This window comes from Tamandua tetradactyla, chromosome 12 (genome assembly GCF_023851605.1).
Source record: "Tamandua tetradactyla isolate mTamTet1 chromosome 12, mTamTet1.pri, whole genome shotgun sequence".
Taxonomy (NCBI): Eukaryota; Metazoa; Chordata; class Mammalia; order Pilosa; family Myrmecophagidae; genus Tamandua; species Tamandua tetradactyla.
The window spans coordinates 11,418,717-11,438,704 of NC_135338.1; the positions used below are offsets into that span (position 1 = coordinate 11,418,717).

Sequence of the window (19,988 nt, forward strand, 5' to 3'; positions counted from 1 at the left end):
CTACACGTACGGGGGGCCTGGACACAGTCAGCCACTTTAGAGTTGCTCTGTACCCGCCATCAGGCCCAGACCCATAACAACTTATCTGGAAGATGTGTAAGATGTGTCCCCAAGCATTAGGGCTGGATTAAAAGTTTAGGAAGGGGACAAGAGCCTATCTTCGCAGAACCACCTCACGACACTGAAGAGGCGAGCATCCTGGAATCATAATCCTGGGGACTAAGTGATGAGTCTCAGAAATAAAATTCAGAACTTTCTGGTCCTTCCCTTCATCACACTAGGGCGTCAGTGCTCTCACCCTCGGGGAGGGAGGGAGGTGTCTTGGCTTAGTCAACCTCCCCTCCGGTCAACGAAAGAACTGCATGTTCAGGCTGTGAAAGGGGGCCCTGGCTTGGGAAGCGCAGGCTGAGCTTCAGCCTGGACAGAGGCTGCATGCCTGCACGGAGCTCACAGGCAGGGTGTGCCACCAACACAGACTAACCCGGACTGTGGGAAATCATTCAGACACGCTTTCTCCTCCAAGAGCTAAAATAACAACAAAAAGTATTGAACAACAGTTTCCCTTCCAAAGTGGGGCATGGTGCCTCCAGCCCAACCTCAACTCAGGCAAGGGCCCGTGTGGGGAGCCCCTTCTCACCCACCACACTTGTGGACGGGAGGCTCTTCAAATGCAGCTGGGGCCTCCTGCCAGCAGCGACATTCGCCGAGCTGTGGCTTGGACCACATGGTGCCATCTTTGAACTGACTCGTATGGCACTGCCTCGGTGGGAAAGGAGCAAGAAGCAAAATCGAGAGTCGGGATACCTAGGGAGGGCATGCAAGTGGAAGCTTGGAGCCAGAATTTCAGGGCTGGGTGGGTTCAGTTAGGGAGCCTGTGCCCTGTTAAGCAGAGGCAGCTGGAGTGTCATTATTTTGTCCCGTGGGCTCAACAGATTTGAAGCAAGGTGGAGGGTACTTTGTTCTCCAGTATCTTGAAGGCTCAATGGTAGGGGTGGGTATGGAGAAGGAGCAGAATTCCAGTTTGCTTCTTCAGAAGCTTAAACCTGTCCCCTGACCCATGCTCCCCCATCCTCCACACCCCCAAATGCCTTCCTCTCTAGCACAACACAAAGCCCTCCAAATGCCACAGTCCCTGCCTGGAGCACTCTCCCACCCTTTACTTAAGTCTTAACCACCAAGACTCCAGCTCAGAGATGGCTGCTCTGAGGAATTCCGTTTTCGGCTCTGTGCCTCCTTTGTTCCGTGGCATGCTGGGGTGATGTGGCCACAGCCATTTTCACCACATACGTGCTCACCTACTCTCATCTTGTGTCACCCACTACCTTTGCACTATAAGCTAGTCCAGGGCAGGGCCTGGGTGCTCAATAAATATCTTCTGAATCAACAAAGTTACCTTCTTCTTTCTTTTGCTTTTTGACTGGCTATCCCACCCACCAAATGCAGTGCTGGCATCAGGGAATAGGAAAGGGTCAGTCGGGGTTGGGGGTGGTGGTGTAATAGTCAAACAGGGAAAAGAAACCCGTTCTCAGAGTCTTTCCCCCTTCCCAAGAGACGTATATAAATAAAGTCTTTCCATATAGGTTTTGGCCATCATCAGACAATTCCTGGTTTCTCTGGGGAAACCAGGAAAGGGGGAAAACATAACCTGCACATCGCTCTCTCCGTTTTTTTCCGTGAAAGAAACTAATGCCTTGGAACATTGAATAGTTGAATATTTCAGAAGAAGGAGAGGCTGAGCTCCCACCAGCCAGATGATCGGCTGAGTTCTGGCTCAAGGCCTTCAATAGCAGGAGTGCCCACTGGGCAGCCGGGAGGGAAACGGGAGGTTCGGGTGGGAAGGGGGCACCGGGACCAACCTCAGGGCTGGGGAGCCCCTTCACTGGGGCCTGTGGACCCCTGGGTTCTAACTACAAATGCTTTCAATAACATGCTGTGCTGGTTTGAAAGGATGTAGGGACCCTAGAAAATCCATGTTTTAATCCTAATTCCATTTCGTAAAGGCAGCCATTTCTTCTAATCCCTATTCAGCACTGTATGTTTGAAACTGTAATTAGATCATCTCCCTGGAGATGTGACTCAATCAAGAGTGGTTGTTAAACTGGATTAGGTAGAGGCATGTCCCCACCCATTCGAGTCTTGATTAGTTTACTGGAATCCTATAAAAGAGAAAACATTTTAGAGAATGTGAGAGATTCTGAGAGAGCAGAGACCACCACAGCACCACGAAGCAGACAGTCCACTAGCTAGCGAGTTTTGGAGATGAAAAAGGAAAATGCCTCCGGGGGGAGCTGGAGAGGAAGCTAGCAGACGACCTCATGTTCACCAGGTGCCTTTCTAGCTGAGAGAGAAACTCTGTATTCACCATGTGCCTTCTCACTTGAGAGAGAAACCCTGAACTTTATCGGCCTTCTTGAACCAAGGTATCTTTCCCTGGATGCCTTTGATTGGACATTTCTATAGACTTGTTTTAATTGGGACATTTCTCGGCCTTAGAACTGTAAACTAGCAACTTATTAAATCCCCCATTTTAAAAGCCATTTTGTTTCTGGTATACTGCATTCCAGTAGCTAGCAAACTAGAACAACCACAAAGATGAGGAGACCTGGGGGGCTTTATCATCTTATTCTCGCTTTAAGAATCCCACAAAAAGACTCCATCACTCTAGGTTTATCTAGTCCCAAGTTTTCTAAAGCCTACATCTTGTTGAGGTTCCACTTTGGAGGAGGGGGAGGGTCACAAGAACCACATGTGTCCTGTATTGGAGGCACAATGCCCTCTCTCCACCTGTGCTGGTTTGAAACTGTCCTATATCCCAGGAAAGCCATGTTCCTTAACCCTGACTCAGTATTGCTGGGTGGGAGCTTTTGATTAAGTTATGTCTGTGGAGATGTGACCCACCTAATTGTGGGTAGTAAGATTTGATTAGATGGTATCCATGGAGATGTGTCTCTACCTATTCAAGGTGTAGTCACTTACTGGAGCCCTTTAAGAGGGAACCATTTTTGAAAAAGTTTCAGAATCAACAGAGCCCACACAGCCAGAGAATCTTGGAGATGAAGAAAGAAAACACCCTGGGGGGAATCCTTACGAAAGGAGAAGCCAAGAGAGAAAGCTAGCAGATGTTGCCATGTGCCTTCACAGCTGACAGAGGTATCCTGGAGGGCATCCGCCTTGTCTTGAGAGAAGGTAATCTCTTGTGGATGCTTTAACTGGGACGTTTTCACAGCCTCAGAACTGTAAACTTCCAACTTACTAAATTCCCTTTTTAAAAGCCGTTTTGTTTCTGGTATACTGTGGCCGCTCTCAAACTAAAACACCACCCAGCCAGGGCACCCGCTGGCCTGGGGACCACCTAACTCCAAACACTAAGGCTGTGCACGGAGAGGCTGGGAAGGTGCATCCCCAGCCTGCCTCAGTCCTTCTCCGAGATGGCACATGGCTAAATGCAATCCCTAGAAAAGCCACAAATCAAAACAGAAGCGTGCATTAACGAGCCATCAAGCCACACACACAAACACACATTTTCATCACTTCTTTTGCTCTCTCACCTCTTCTCAACTTGAGCTGAACCAAAGGCAAAACATTATTTGAACACAAAATTTTAAGAAGACTTGAGAACGCCAAGGGCGAGCTGTCAGGGCCCTGTGATAACCTCCTCAGGCTCAGTCACTCAGGGATTCTTCTGGGGTCACAAGTTTCTCTTGGGTATTCGCCCTCATCTCAGAGTTCTCAGTCCACATGACTCTTTGGACCCCAAAGTCCAATACGAGCTACGTCTAGGTTTGAGTCTGCCTGAGCAGTTCGTAATGACCAGCCACCCCTAAAAACAAGTATTTTTTTTTTGGATGCCGAAAGGACCACATCACAGAAATTCTTGAGAACCATCTCTAAGCAATGAGAAAAACAACTTTGTAAAACCTGTCAGTACTCACCTCATGAATGAGACACTTGTCGATGAGCTGCAAATAGGAACTTATATTTTCCTCATCAGGTCTGGAGACTAAGAGCTGGGTGCACACTGTGAATTAAAAAAAGAAAAGAAGAAGATTAATTAGAAAAATGCACACCCATTCCAACCTCCGGAAACCCGCCTCTGATTTCCTTTCAGGCCCAATATGAGAGGTGCGCATGCCTCTGGCTTTACGTGATCGCAAGAAAGGCCAGTGAGGCTCCTCATTTCAGGGCATCAAAGGTTTGGCCACCACGAGAGCTCTTGCCTTCAGAAGCCCCTTCGGTTCATTCCAGGCATACCATTCTATATTAAGCCTCCTGCAGTCGAGCCTGAGACAGACGCTTGGTGATGGAAAGGACACAGCAGCTAGCAGGAGCGTCCGGGGCTATAGCATTGCAAAAGGCTCCTTTTGAGAGGGGCTTTCAAAGGCATCAAAGGGCACTGATGCAATCAGAGCACAGCCTCCGCAATTTTGTGAATGAACCGCACACCCCTTGCCAGGTGGCGTGGCAGTCACGTCTGTGCCTGCAGGAATATCCATCTCGGAGGATGTGAGGTGCGTGGGTGCTACTCAACCATGGGAGGGGAACCTTCTCAGTGTGGCCTGCATGTTTTATACACGGGTAGGTTCACCTACAAACTTGGTGCTAAACTAGCTGGAGCTGACTTAAGTCTACACACACACAGCCTGGATTTCTCACGGCTGCAAGGGCACAGCCCAGTTTGCTCCCACCAGAGAGGCCACAACCTTTGGTGGTGGCTTTAGAAGGCGTGCTGGAGTTGGTGGGAAGACATCAACGAGACAGTAAAGATGGTGGGCACTCAAGGAGACCAAGCTTGAAAGTTGGGCTTCATACTTGGTTCCTTCCTCTCCCGAAACCCGAGAAACCAACCTGTCATGGAATCCCATTTAGTCCTTTTCTGTACCCCATCCTATGGCTGAGTTTGCACGTAGATGTTCACGTAGCATTGTTTGTAATAGCAAAAACCTGGAAACCACCTCAATGCCCATTCACTGGGGCCTGGAAATGAATTATGGTTTGTGCACACAGTGGGATAGGTACGGCATGTAACCGTTACAAAAAAAAGAAAGCGAGGTAGTGCTATTTATATAGATAGGAAGATCAAAAATACATAAAGTAAAAAGAAAAAAAAAACAAGCTGCAGAAAAGAATGTCAAATACGACCTGTTTGTGTATTAAAAAAAACTCGTGTGCTTGCAGATGATCACAAACGTTCAAGGTGGATATCCAACACTGGTAATTGTGGCCATTTCCTAGAAGGACTATGGCAGGGCTTGGGGTGGGGGGAGGGGCTGCTTTTCATTCCCCGCTGTTTTGTTCACTTTGAATTTTTTCATATTGAGTGTGTACTGGTTCCGTGACTTCTTTAAAAGTCATCAAAATCTAAAGAGCAGCAGGGTCGGAGGAGCCTGGGTCTCCTGCAGGCTGAGCCCACCGTGGACCTCGTCACAGGGAGGGGACCGTGGACCACATATTCAGGGAACCAGTCCCAGGGGTGGGGCAGAGCTGTACCTTCACACCTGGGGAAGTCTGCGCTACCCCAGCTCTGGGACCGAGGTGTGGGGAGAGAAAGGACCCATCCTGACCATCAAGCTACTGTCATCTCAGCTCCAAAGGAAGCCACAAGTCATTTTCCAGCAAAAAGAGATTTCCACAAATTTAAGTCTTTTTCCTTAGGACGTGTATCCAGGGAAGGTGCCTCTCACTGCAATTCTATCAAGCTCAGGTGCCACTTTCTTCTGGCCAACACTTGGGTCTTTAAAATGGCCCGAAATATTGGACAACAAAGAAGAAAAAAAATGGTTTTCTCTCTCCAAAGGAAAAGTACTGGCATTCACTACAGTTTTTAAATAAACAAGAGAGATTTCTTGTGAAATATCCCATCGAGCACAGACGATTCTAATGCTGGGCATTTTCAAGGATATTTACATGAGGCTCTGAGTCAGTGGGAAGGCAGAGGGTAGCCCAGGTGGAAAGCATGCGCTTACCTAAGGCACCATGTTGTGCATTCATTCTGTCCTGCCCTCCAGACACACAGGCAGCGTGGGTATGGCGTGTTGGATAGCTGCTGGTAATTTCCCAATTTATGCAGCAAAACCCTTATCAGGCACCTATTATAAGCCAAGCACTGGACTTCATATGGGGAGCCCATGGGTTATGAAAAATCATCTGATGATGTTGCAATCATACAAACAGGTAGTTGCGGCCTGGTGTGCACTGGGCTGAAATGAGCAACTAGAGGGGCAGTTGGGGACCTGGCAAGCGCAGCTCCCTCAGATCGTGGAACAGGCAGCCGTCCTAGAGTAGCAAGGACTCAGGTGAGACTTGGAAGGGCAGGAGCAGGCATCACACAGGTGAAGAGAATGGCTGGAGTGAGGGAAAGCCTGTTTAAGGCAAGGCTGTCACATTTGGCTATGGCGCTGCACGAGAGCACTCCATGGCGAGTGGCTGCAGGGCTACTCTACTCACGGGGTGGGGGGGCGGGGGTGCATTTTGTCATTCACATTAAGGCTTCATATGGACTGGCAGGGACTCTGGTTCTGGGCAGAGGGAATGTATGTACAAAGGTTTAGGTGCTCAGAGATACGGTCAGGCTGGACTACAGAATGGAGGTGGTGGGGACAGTTGAGGTGGCAAAAGGGGACAGGTGACAAGCAGTGCCTTAGGTTTGGGTTTTATTGACTAAGAGCAAAAGGGACCCTTTATGTGGAACTGAGTCTTGCTCTGTCTCAAGCCTGGAAGAAGGCACAGTGGTAGTAGCCACGTGGATGGTAGAGACCATGGATTTGAATCCCAACTCTGTCATGAGTCATGTAGGATTAGGTAGGCTACTTAGCCTGGGTGCCTCAGTTTCCCCCTCTGTAAAATGGGGGTTAATCTGAGGATTAAGCAAGCTGCATAGATAAAACACAGAGACCTGTGCCTGGTATATAGTAATCACTAAATAAACACAAGCTATAACTTCTAGAGCATTTTGTCTGGTGGATCCATCCTGGAGGGAAAAAGGCAGAGACTGGAGCATTTGAGCAAAGAGTTCACTGTTCAGAATGCTCCAAAGCAAGTCCGTATCTGAAAATACTTGCAGAAGCCGGGAAAGAGGCCACTGCCAAGAGCCTGGCATCCTTTTGGATGCAGGGTCTTCGGGGTTCAGGATTAAAGGTATCCCTGCCCCTTTAAGCTTTACCCTCATTTTCTGCCACTTTTGCTTTCGGGAGGGATCCAGCTGCTGAGTGAGTAGTTTGCTCCTGAAATCATCTTTTTCAGAGTCCATGTCACCTTCCTCCCACAAGGGTCCAGTGGCCAAAGGAGCTCTTCCGATAGGAGGACCCAGCCTCCACGGGCCTGAAGGAATTGGAAAGGACGCAGGGTGCAGGAAGAGGCTCTGGGGGGGGGGGGGGGAGGGCGCGGTTCAGAGAGGTGGGAGGGGAGGGCTTAACCTCTCAGAGCTGCAATGTCCTTAAGCGGTGAAATGGAGGTAAGGACCCCTCCCCGTGACAGGTGGCTCATCCAGCGGGAGCTGGGACCCCTGGCCCCACCTACCTTTCCCCATGACGCGCGTGAACTGCCCGGGCAGATCGTCCTCGGGCAGGGGCGCCACGGCCAGCTCCTCGTGGCAGCTGCTCAGCTGGTGCGGCTGGAGCCCAGCGCCGGCGCCCGCCAGGGTCGGGGCGGAGGGGCCGCTGGCCGCAGCGCTGTCTTTGCAGTCGGGGCTTTGGCTCTCGGGGCCCCCCAGCGAGGGCGGACGCGGGGCCTGGGGGTCGCGGCGCCGAGCCTCCGGGGTGGCGCTCGGGGAGCCGTAGGCTTTGATGGGAGTCAGGATCATCTGGTGCAGTTCCTGGAGCGGGATACGCAGGTTCCCGCCCTCGATGATGTCCTGAGTGGTGGTGGGGGGGAAACGCCATTAGGGTCTGGGGCAGGAGCTGCCCACCTCCAGGCTTCTCTCCCCCACCCTCGGCTGCTCCCCCAGACGTTCTTTGGAAAGGTAACCAGGTTCACCATCGAAAACTGGAGAACGCAGATAACAGAGGGGGAAGAAAATGCACATCACCTGAAAACCCCACTATCTAGAGATAAATACGGACAATTTTTGGCATGTTTTCTTTCCTGGAGTCCTCAGTGCATTTTTTTTTTGGGGGGGGGGGCATTGGCGGAACATGATCCGGGAATGGAACCAAGGTCTCCTGCATGGAAGACAAGCATTATACCAAGGAACCACCTGTGCACCCCTCCTCAGTGCATTTTTTAAAAGGAAATGCATTTGTTTTATAGTCACCCACTCCTTAGATGTTGTAGAACGCAGCTGGTTCTACCTATGGCTTTGAGTCCTGTGTATGATTTGTTTTGGCTGACGGACCCTGGCCGACCGCACCTCCACTCAGCCCACGGCATGGGCAGCACAGGGCAGGGACGAAAAGCACAGACTCTAGGTCAGATGCTTAGCTTCCTATTCTGCCTCTGCTGCCTACTTGCTGTGTGACCTTGGGCAAACTACTTAACCTCTCTGTGCCTCTGTTCTCCTGTCTGGAAAGCAGTAGCACCTGCCTCAACAGGTTGTTGTGATGATGCTTGCATTTGGAAAGTCATGGATGAGAGCCTGTCACCCTGCTCTGTGCTTCCTTGTTAAGTTACTAAGCATGTGCTGAGTGCCCCCAGTGCCTGGTGCTGTGCTAGGACCGGGATGCGGTGAGAACAGCCCACGGTCCCTGCCCTCAGAGAGTTTCCACCCCACCCAAGAGATGAATAATATCAGGCCATGGTGGGACAGGGCTTCTCTGACAGGGACTGCAGAGCAGGAACCCAAATAAGCATGGGCAGGAGTATTCCCAGGAAAACGCAGCCCAGGCAGAGGGCATGGCAATGGAAAAGCAAAGGTTCTGAGATGGGAGCAGGCCTGGGGCATGTGAGGAGCTGGGAGGAAGGCTGGAGCAGAACAAAGTAGCCGAGGGGGGCAGTGCTGAGAAATGAGCCCCAAAGAGTGCGGCAGGGGGGCGGGGCGGCCATAGAGGCCTGCAGGCCAGGGCAGCGATTTATTCTGAGATTGTAAATCAGAGGTGGTTTTAAGCAGGGGAAGGATATGTGTGATGTTTCAAAGGACATTCGGGCTGCTGCGGACAGGAATGTGTATAATATACATACTTCTTTATATGCCATATAATAAAATCAGATCATTTTGCATACATTTTGATATGCGGGGCATGACTTCTTAGAAAAAGGAATGAAAGTTGATTCAGATTGATACATGTCTATACGTGTGCCAGACGTACAGGATGAGCCCAGATGCTTGTGGCTGGGGGGGTGGGGACGGTCAGGACCCTGGGGTCTTCCCTGGCTCGGTGGGCGGGCCCAGCTCTCTGCCACAGGGCCAGGGCGCAGGCTTCTGCAGGCAGTACTCCCTGGGACTCAGGAGGACGCTGACTCTCAGGCCCTGATTATTAATGAAATACTTAAGCTTCCGAGAGCCCAGAATAGCAGACATAATTTTAAAAGCCTGAAGCACGAGTACCCCACCCCTTCCCAGGATCCTCTCTTACCAAGAGAAATTACTTGATATCAGGGAATCCAAGCACATGCAATGCGATCATTCCTGCACCCAAATCTTTTCAATCGATGCATCAGAGAAAAGGAGTACGAGGATGGCTGCCTTTGCTGCACGTTCTCCCACTCTGGGTGGCAAAGCACACCAACAGCCACAGCCTTTCGTGGGCAGAACCTGCTTTGCTGGGGCTTTGTGTGTGGGGCCTCAATTCTGCCTTAGCCTCGCTGGTCGCCAGGGTTTAAAGTGAAATTCTAAGGAGCACTGAAAATTGTTTCAAACTTGACTACAGGACCACCGTCAGCTTACTGTAGGGAAAGAGGTCCATTGGAGGAGAGGTTCAGAGAGTCTAGCCCCTTCCTTCAAAACACTGCATATGTAGCCACAGCGGTGCCAGCCTGTAGCCAATGCCGCCAAGCCCAGCGCCTGCATTGGGCTGAGCTCCCCTGGACATTCCCAGCTTCCTTGATGCCCAGAATGGGGCTGACCCTTTCTCAGAGTCTGGAGGCCATTCTGGCCGGTTCTCTTGACTTTGGACCTGGTGATGTGATCTAAGCATATGGAGGTGAACAAGCTGACTGCACTCCTGTAGTTACTGAACAATGGGGGAAGGAGATTTGGGGTTATGCTAAGAGCTGAGCTCCTTCAAACGGGAAACCTTGGCCCAAAGTTCAAATCTTATTTTATTCTTCTGTTGGGAATAAACACACCAAAAAAGACACCATGAACATAATGAACAGCGTTGGATACTTTCTACGAAATATAACTTCCCAGGAAGACCCCCCACTCCCCATCCTGACAAAAGACTTTAAGCGACTGTCCCGGGAAGATGACACTTGGCTCACAACCCGTTAGCAGCACCCCTGTTTGTGTCACCATCAGTGAAGAGGCACCATGGCCATCAGACACAGGTAACATTCCTCACTCTTGAAAATGAATTCCAGAACTCAACACCGAATGTGCAAGTTGAGAAGGAAGCTCGGAAATGGCCTGAGCTGAACTCAATCCAGTGTCCTCCACTAGCTTTGGGAAATGTAGAAAAAATTCTTCACAGAAATAGGGAATCAAGCCAAGTGGTTGCCAAGCCTCTATACCGTAAATACAGAGGACCATAAATACAATCCTACATCATAAACAAAGAGGCAAAATGAAGTTTCCTATTAACAAACGTGCGAGTACAAAGCAGCTGAGGCTCATTCGGCCCTTTCACATCAAACGCTGTTTCTCAGCTCTTAACACTTGATGCCTACTTCCGAGGGCATCCGCTATACCACTTACCCACAGCTGAGTCTCTCCAACAGAAGAACTTGTTCTGGCCACTGACCTGCCATCTCAGCTTGAGTAACCCACAGGCACCTCAGACTCAACCATTTCTTCCAGCCCGGAAGCCATTCCTGCATTTTCTGTCTCCAGTGGCACAACACTCAGCCGGAAGCCCCTGACAACCACTGTACTCCCTCTACATATTCCTCTTATTCTTTCCCATCAATTCGGGTCCTACACCAAGACTTGCTGTGAAGCTTCTAACGAGCCTCCCAGCCAGCATCCAGCCTCTAAAATGTTTCACACTTCAGTTTTCCTGGAGAGGTTTACTTCATTCCAGGAAGATCCAACCTAGCCCCCTGCCTCAAAAATGACACTGATCGTACTGGATTGTGAGATTATCTGCCGACATAGACATCTGTTGCAAAGGAGGTCCTGGAGTGCAGGAACCTCCCATTACTCACAGTTAGCCTCCAGGGGATGAGGCAAGTCTCTTCTAAGGCAGCTGCTCATTCAGCGTTCAGTAACTGACTGAATTAGAAGAGCTCTGGGCTAGGAGTTTATCCTCAGCTACTGCTGATTGTGAACTAGCTATGGGCGGGGTCCTGACTATCTCCTTAGAAATCTCTATGTGAGGTAAGAATGTTGGAGGCAGGCAAGGGCATGATGACAGCATTTCCAACAGCATCATCAGCCAAGTGCTGTCTGGGAGCGCCAGAGAAATGGCTCGCTTGGGTCTGCCACTGGGGAGGGGGAGTGTAAGGGAAACAGGTAGTGATCAGCCCTGTCCTCGAAGGCAGGAGGGACCAGGGTCCCCAGGGTCTCAGAGAAGAGAGCACAGAGCCAGGGACTGAGTCCTAAGTGGCTGCTGAGTCACATCCTCATCTACCCCAGGCCACCAGCTGGAAGGGAAGAGCACGCAGGGGTGTCCGAATGAGTGGGTGAGCTTGGGTTGTCTGACACATAGGAGCGTTCCTTCCTCAAAGGTCAGACCGGATAAACTCACTGCTTTCCTCCTGGACATGAGCTGTGATCATACTTTGTGTTATACTTGGCATCTTTTTACTATCCCCATTCCAATGAAGCAAGAAGAAAGTGTTTCTGTGGAGTCAACGTCACTATAGGTGTGAAATCTGGGACACAGAAAGTGTCCCTGGCTTTCAAAGGCAAGCAGTGGCACGCCAGGGCCACCTGTGTGACTGGTTTGAGTCCAAGGTTTGGGTCCATACACTGGTTTGGGTCCAAGGTTTCAGGGAGGAAAAGCTAAGAGAAGCTCAACCACTGTGTCCATTAGGCAGGTGTATTTTCTCAGCTTCAGGGAACAGGAAAGGGTTTCTGGTACATGCTCCCAATATGGGGATGGGGGTAGATTTTACCCTCTCACCATAATGCTCAGCATTCTAATCCTCACGCCAAATATTTTCTGAGTTTTCTAACAGCAAAGGAAACAAATGGCCTTTTGAATGCTCCCCAAAGAGATCATTTTCTTATGTTAAAAATGCTAATAATCACTCTGTTCAGACAAGCTGCTTGGTAAAGGAATCAGCATGACATTAAGAACGATAACTGTAATCTGTAGGTTGAGTGGGCTGGGTCATCTGTAACTCAGGGATGACTTTGAGAAAGGTCCTTTTATCAGGAACGCATAGGTGACCAAACTCAGACTGTATGTCTATTCAGTGGTTATAGGAGAAACCCTCCTTATGAAGTTACATATGTATATCCTATACATATAATTTTTGTTTGTTTATTTTTTTTGCATGGGCAGGCACCGGGAATTGAACCTGGGTCTCCGGCATGGCAGGCAAAGAACTCTGCCTCCTGAGCCACCGTGGCCCGCCCCATATAAGTTGATATATTATTTACTATGTACTACGTATAACTTCATTCATTGTCTATACAATGACACAGGCACACACACCCATTTATGGATAAATTTAAAAAGCAAACAAACAAACCTCCTACTCCATTAAAATATTTATGGCCTCCCAAAATCTGCTTTAGCTCTACTTACATCGGTACTTGGTCAGCTTCCAAAGATTCTCTGGGATTACTGGAACAGACTACCACTCACGTGTGCAGGCAGCAAAAACCTATACAACTTCCCAACCAGCTCACAACCCAGTTCACGAGAATCTCAGCTCCAGGGTGGGGTCAACTCTGGTCCCCTGGAACAAGGACCTTCTCTCCTTTGGTCCTTAGATCAAATCCTGCAGTCCCAAAGTCCTAAAGAAAAGCCGTGGTTACCACGGTCACCTCCAGGCACAAAGATAGGGAGAGAAGCTGTCTGAGCAGCAAACAAAAAGGGGACGGGACTGTAAACAGCTGATAATGGCATTTAATACCGGAATAAACTCTTTCCTCAGCATTTGGGCAATTTTGAGACGGCTCCCCTCAGAGTCAAGGAGACCCATCCTGCTAAGTTAAAGTCTGACGCTGTTCTCTGGACAGCCAGCTGGGTCCATTTGTCAAATGATTTTGATGCCCTTTGCTCACACCTGGAGAATATCTGTTGGTATCTGCCACTCTAGAAGGCAAAGTACATGAAAGGTGTGTGTGTGACAACACTTCATCAGAGTTCGGTGATGGGTAGGCCCGGGCCACTGGGCCAAGGGAAAAAGTACCTTTCAGCTGACAGGTGACACAGAAGCATCTGTAACCAGGAAACCACACTTCAAAATCATCTCTGTTTTTCTGACTTTGAGAAGGAAGCTGCATGATATACCTCTATGAGGTCTGTTAATGACACTCTCAATGGAATTTCCTTTGGTCCATTTGCCCATATGAAGGTAGAACTCCCCTGCCTGGTGATAACTTACCCTTTCCAAAGACTTCAGAAGGTTCTGTCGTTCTTTGAGCTTCTGAATACTGATGACAATTTTGTGTCTTGCACCTTTGGTAACATTCTGTAATTAAATAAATGCATTAAGAACACATTTTTAAGAATCAGCTTGGAGGCTCTTGGAGGCGATATAGTACTTTACCCACTTATTTGTTACCACATGTTCACAGAATGGTTAATATCCATTTATCTCCCCCTTTAGCACTAACTCATCATAAACCTCTTCTGACTAAGTACTCTAACTCCGTATGTGTACACAGTTGCCTGTGTCTGTTGGTTGTGACCTTTGGGAGAGAGAACGAGTGACAGAGAACAGCCCAAATCATCCCACCTAACATGACATTTCTTCATAGTCTGAAATTTCAAGTCATACACACTCCTCCTCTCCTCTAGGCTTAATCATTTCAATCCTTCTCAATTTCCCTGACAGTTCCAAACCCACACAGATATGCACTGCTTTCTCAAACTTTTCCTGTGTTTACCCATCCAGAGAAGTTTTGAAGCCCAGAAAAATTGTCACTGAGTGTCATGTAACACAGGGCGATTTTTGTCAGTTTGCCACCCTCCTTTTGTCTCCATAAGGAAAACCAGAATAGAAAATAAATTAAACCCATGACTCAGTCATTATTTCAGGTGAATGATTAGGACTTATAGTTAGGATCTGTCTTAATTCTGTAACAACGGCAAGCCTAAGGATTTAGTTTAACACTTGATTAAAGACACTGCAAGTTTCCAAATAGAAGGTTCCTTCCCCAATGAGGACTCTAATGCAAACTTTTGGTGACTTCCTGCAATTGGGCATAGAATTCCTCTTAAAAAAGGAAAGGATGGGACTCCAACAACATTAAGACTTAAGGGACACATGAGCCCACTCCTGGAGATGGAGTACTGGGCCCTATTTCTGGTTGGGCTTGATTGGGGGTTCAGGTGAATGAAATCACTCTGCAAAGTTTGTGCTGGTCCCTGGCTTTGCCCTCTGTGTCAATTATTTCTTGTTTTCTTCTCACGCCTAATACTTGATGGCTTAGACTTCTTCTCAACTCTGACCCAAATGCAGAAATGCTCTTAGAAACAGCTTTCATCAATCCCTGGGATCTTAAGGAACAAGGGATATCCAGAAGGCAGTGGGAAAAGTGTTAGGAAGTTGAAATTAGTGCCTTTCATTCTCTGAGACTGTGCAGTGACTTTGGGCTTTGTTTCATGTCTCAATACTGGTATTCAGCCAGGCCTGCAGAGGTTAAGCAAGGGTACTGAATATGTGACGGGAAACCAGTGATCTGCTGGGAGGTATGCTTCCAGACCAGCTATGCCCAAGTGGGACAATGTCCTCTTCCTGTAAGGGAAATATTATTAGCCGGTTCAGACCATTAATTCTTTGAAACCATTGCTCAAAGGAAACTGAAGTCAATTTGAAACAGGCAAATAGCATTTTAAGCAAGGAAACAAAGACATCAGTCAGCTCTATTTACTCGAGCACAGCATGGGAGGAAACATGCTTCATTTCAGGGGTTCTGTTGACTGGCCTTTGGCAGCCGCACTTGGGGAAAGATGCCTTGGAAGGAAGGAGGAACGTTGTCCTTTTCGGCCATGCACAAGGGAAATGAAATGTGAGACCTGGGGAAATCCCATTCTCAGTGATTGTCCCATATTATTCAAGCGTAGAAGAAAAATTATTGCAGGCAATTTATTCTAAGACCCATCTGAACCTGAGGCATGACCTGGTACTTCTACTCCCCAGGAGAAGGTTGGACTTGGGGGGTGGAGAGGAGCAAGGCAAGCAAAAGCAGGGACACAGACCCTTTCGAGGTCTGGATCAAATGTTACCTTCCTGGGAGATTCCACTGATTCCTCCTTTTACCCTTGAACTTAGAGAGTACATCTCATTTGTACCTTTTTCATAACGCTTTATCACACCCTTAATTCCCCATGCTTATCTACTCATCTTCCCTCTCCTACTGGACTTGAAAGGCCGCAATCCAGCCTTACTCATGGGTAACGCTGGCCAACACCTAGCAGTTCCTAGGACCCAGCAAGGTCCTGGGCAGGGTGTGGGTGTGGGTACGGGTCCGAACAAGGTCTGTCTAGGACTTGAACTTCATGTTCCGCCTGGGGCGCCCTCTCAGGGAACGACCACCTGGTACACATACCTGAGCCTCCAGCTGGCACTCGGTCAGGGCCATCATTTCCTCATAGGTCATCTGGGAGAAAAGCGCAGCATACTTGTGCAGACGGAGGCTTTTTAACCAGGCTGGAACATCTATGGTGCAAGATGTGCAAGAGATGGGGAGAGAAATTGAGAGGGAACGAGAAGAGATGACAAAAGATATGGGAGGAGAGAAAGGAAAAGAGAGTGATGTCAGAGAAAAAAAAGAAAGAAAAAAACATTTATGTTATTAAATGTTTTTAGAAGTCTCAGTCCAGCCTTACTATTCTGCTGTTGTACTCCTTTATTTCACTCTGCCCACCATGCTTTACATTAGGGGATGGCTAACTCAGGGTCCACGGGTTTTAGGACATACAAGAATCTCCTAAAATTATATCCCAGGTTGTGAAGATATGGGTGATTTTCTGGACAGAAGGTTGTCAATAGCTTCCATCAGATTCTCAAAGGGGTTCATGACCAAAACAATTGTCAAGAAGCCGCCGCTTTATCTGGACCACTTCATTGTTGACTTGAAAAGAAGTGACTTAAAATGTTAAATCTACATGTGGTAAGTCTACATCCTCAAGGTCATTTCATTTTAGGTTCAATGCAGAGCTCCACACGCTGCTGCTGACACTTTCACAATGACAGGGAAACGTGGCCACTGTAGCACCCCATGGGTGGAATCACTGTAACTCCCAGCCTGGCCTTTTCCCTGCTTTCCTATACTAAGTGGGAAAAAGTACATTCTGGGCCCCCAAAAATATTATTCTAGTGGGGTGTGTCAGCTGACTACTTCTCCAAGCTATGGAGTTCGTCTTTGACCTCTTCCTTGAACGTCACTCACAAATTTTGAACAATGGTCAGGATCTGAAAGCTTTAACACTTGGCTAGACCATAGGATAATGCAAATTCCAAGACACATCTGAAATAAGCCCCAAGTTTGGGATTCTAGAATTACAGAAAATTAATAGTAACTGTATTAAAAGTCCATATGAGAACTATTACCTTACTAAGTACAACCAAAACAAAGTGCTTGTCCATACAAGAATTTTTGAGCTGACAGGGTCTTTGAGAAGTTTCTAGAATCACCAATCACCACACCTGGTTCATTTTACAGATGGCAAAACTAAGTTGCTAAGTCCAGATCACAGAGTAAGAATACGATGAAATGAGGACTAGAACGAAGTTTCTCCTGATTTTTTCCTATACTGTGCCACCTTCATGCCAAATGAGGATCAATCAATCCATCAGCAGTAGGGCCTGGATAAACAATAACTGCTAAGTACTTTGAAACTTGAAAACGTTGGGTAAATGTTATTCTTGTTTACTATGAAGTATTATCCATTACTAACTGTGATTGCAAGATATTGTCTATTGCCAAGCGCTGTATTAGGAGGCACTGATGTGGACCACAAACACTCCAAAATATGTGGGAACCTTTCTATCTTTCAGTATTTAGAGTAGACAATTGGATTGACTAAAGAGGCCTATCCACTCTAAAATCAAACTCTCCCTCCTAGATGAATCAAACTTTGGTTTAGGGAATATGGATATAGGATGATCTTCTGAAGCTCAAAGATGTAGGAGGGGAAAGTGAGCCTGGGAAGGCTACTTCTTGATTTATTGTGCATGATGGCCAAAGAAGGGGAATTTTTGGAGAAAATGAACTGACTAGCCAATGGCCTTTTAAGAACAGACTCTGTCATCTTAGGCAAGAATCATTTGATTCTGTGCTTGTGAGTTCTTCATCCTACTGTCTTGAGTGGTAAGTCCCTCTGGGACCATCATTAACTGCAGAGACAGAACTTCCCCAGGTCCTAAGTACCAACCCTTTACATTCTCCTCAGCTGAAACTAGGGTTGGATAAAGAGTCCAGGACATACCAGCTTGAGGATCTGGACTTTTCTTCCCATGACATCCTGGAGCAATTTTACCAGACTTTATTTTCCACCATACTGTTGTTGCTGTTGAAACAATGCTAATGCTTCTGGAAGTGAGCAACAGTGAGATTAACTTTAGCTACACCTTTAGGCTAACTATGTTACCAGTTTGTCTTCAGGTTTGTTTATTCCATCTTTGAAATGTTGACTTGAAAAGAACTGACTTAGAAAAGCCATAAGGCACTGCTCAGAAAACTCAATGATGATGATTCAGAGAAGTCTTGGTAACCCAATTCCACAATTGAGCACGATTCATCACAAAAGCGCAAGAAGTTACCTTATGGGCCAAATTTTCACCAGATGCCCTAGAGCTTAATTAGGCAAAAAAATCATTGATGACATAACAACTAGAATTTTGAGCTACTGAACTGTACTGCAAACCGGGTGCTTTTAAATCAAGTTGACAACTCGGTGTTTTATGAGTCAGGAAGAATGGGGTGCAAATATCAGCTTAGAAGGTTTCAAACTGATGCTAGCTCCTTTCTATATAATTATTTTGACGACTAGAATTCTCCTGGTTAGAGGAATAGAAGAGCCTGCCTTACGCATTTAGTAGAAATATGGGCCAATTGGAGCAGTTTTACTGAAAAGGTTCCTATAAAACTTCAAGACATAAAAACAAGTTAGGCTTCCTGAAAAGCTATTTCAGGATGTGTGCCTGGAAACAGAAGCTCTTTTTTGCCATGTATCCTCTAAGGCAGGTACATGTTGGCTTTGCTTCTAGAACAAGCATCTTGGTTCCTAGTATAGTGCCACATGCTTAAAGAATTCTCCTTCCTGCAACATTAACTGATGAACAAAGAAAGGGAAATAGTTCTTATGAATACAGCTTACTAAGCTTTCACTCCCCCATCCCCACCAACCCTCACCCCCAGTTGGTGGCAAGACACCTTCCTTGCCAGGGATTAAAATGAAACTCCATTTAAGGGAAACAAATTAGAGAACTAGGAGCCTTGACTATTTCACCTCCACAAACCAGGAATTCCAATGACTTGGATGCTGTAAGAAGTTGGCTAGAGACGAACCTTAACTAAATGTTCAGGCCCTTTCCCCTGGTCCAGATGCCAGATGGTTTGATACAAGACGAGAATCATTTAATGTAAGCTTAGACCTTCCTTTCTCAATCTGGGAAGATATGGCTAGTAGACACAGACAACCAAGGGAAAGGCAGAGATGTTTCCTGGAAAAGCGAATCCATGAATGAAGGTGTACTTGTCTCCTGGGCACCTGCCCTCTTGCTGGTGCACAGCTGTTTATGATAATCATGTCCACAGCCATTCCTGATGGACATGCCACTGGAGGGTCCCAGACTAGAAAGTCTCTCCTGCTTGCAGTGTGAGGGAAGATAAAGATGCTTTTGCTATGTGCTGGGCTGATTTTCTTATCAAGTGTTGGCATCTTGATATACATTCATTCAACATTTGTTGAGTGCCTCCTATGAGCCAAGTTCTGTGAAAACAAAATGGTTGACTCACACAAGAACTTATGATAGCTGCAGCACAAATGCTAAGTATACTCAGCTCTGTAGGGTAGCATGGGAAAAGGAATAGTTTGGTCTGCCTTGGGAAATGAAGGATAGATAGCTTCAAAGCAGCAGCAATCTGGAGTATGCTGGGAAGACAGTTTTGAGGAAGCCATCCCAGGAAGCAGAACAGCACATAAACAAAGCACAGAGCCAAGAGAACATTTAGGGTAGGACAAATGCTTGGGTGAATGGAGGCGAATAGCTAGAGACAAAAGGGAAATAGATGATCAAGATATTTGATGCTGAAACAAGATTAGATTTTATCTGAGGGTAATGAGAAACAGCTGAACCCTGAGCAGCAGAGAGGCAAAATCAGACGAGTGTGTTGGAGAGATAATGGTTGTCAGTGTTGAAGCTAAACTGGAGGACAGTGAAAGTAGAGGCCGGGAGATATATCTAAGAAGCCCTTGAAGCTTGTCCTTGGGAGGACAGTGGCAGTGGCAAAGAAAAGGATGTACACTGACAGTATTTGAAGATTACTGAACAGGGAATACGGAAGAGAAAAGAGCTTAAGAGGGCTTCTTTGTTTCAGGTTTGGTAAGAGTGAAATTACAGGGGAAGAACAGGTTTGGGGTGAGAAGGGAGAGATGGTGGTCTCCATGTTAGATACGCTGAGTGTCACTGACTTTAGGTCATCCAGATGAAGAAGTACAGTTGGGTCAAGACCTCAGGAGAGAAATCGAGGCTAGAGAGACAAGTTTCCTTGTCTGGGGCATGTGGGTCTTTGTTTTCATCAAGAAAATGGGTGAGAGCACTCTAGGAAA

The 19,988-nt window shown here is 47.4% G+C and overlaps 1 protein-coding gene across 5 annotated transcripts in view; it reads right to left on the bottom strand.

Annotated features, from left to right (window-relative positions):
• Nucleotides 1–19,988, bottom strand: part of SAMD4A (sterile alpha motif domain containing 4A) — a 240,429-nt gene that overhangs the window by 21,174 nt on the left and 199,267 nt on the right. For 4 of the 5 annotated variants that reach the window (XM_077122585.1, XM_077122586.1, XM_077122584.1 and 1 more), the window contains 4 exons: nt 15,761–15,870; nt 13,591–13,677; nt 7,516–7,849; nt 3,933–4,018 (listed from right to left, as the gene is read on the bottom strand). In XM_077122585.1, the coding sequence (XP_076978700.1) occupies nt 3,933–4,018; nt 7,516–7,849; nt 13,591–13,677; nt 15,761–15,870 (617 nt within the window). Of the gene's footprint in view, nt 1–3,932; nt 4,019–7,515; nt 7,850–11,235; nt 11,474–13,590; nt 13,678–15,760; nt 15,871–19,988 lie in introns of those variants that run through there. The other variant, XM_077122588.1, reaches the window with a different exon arrangement.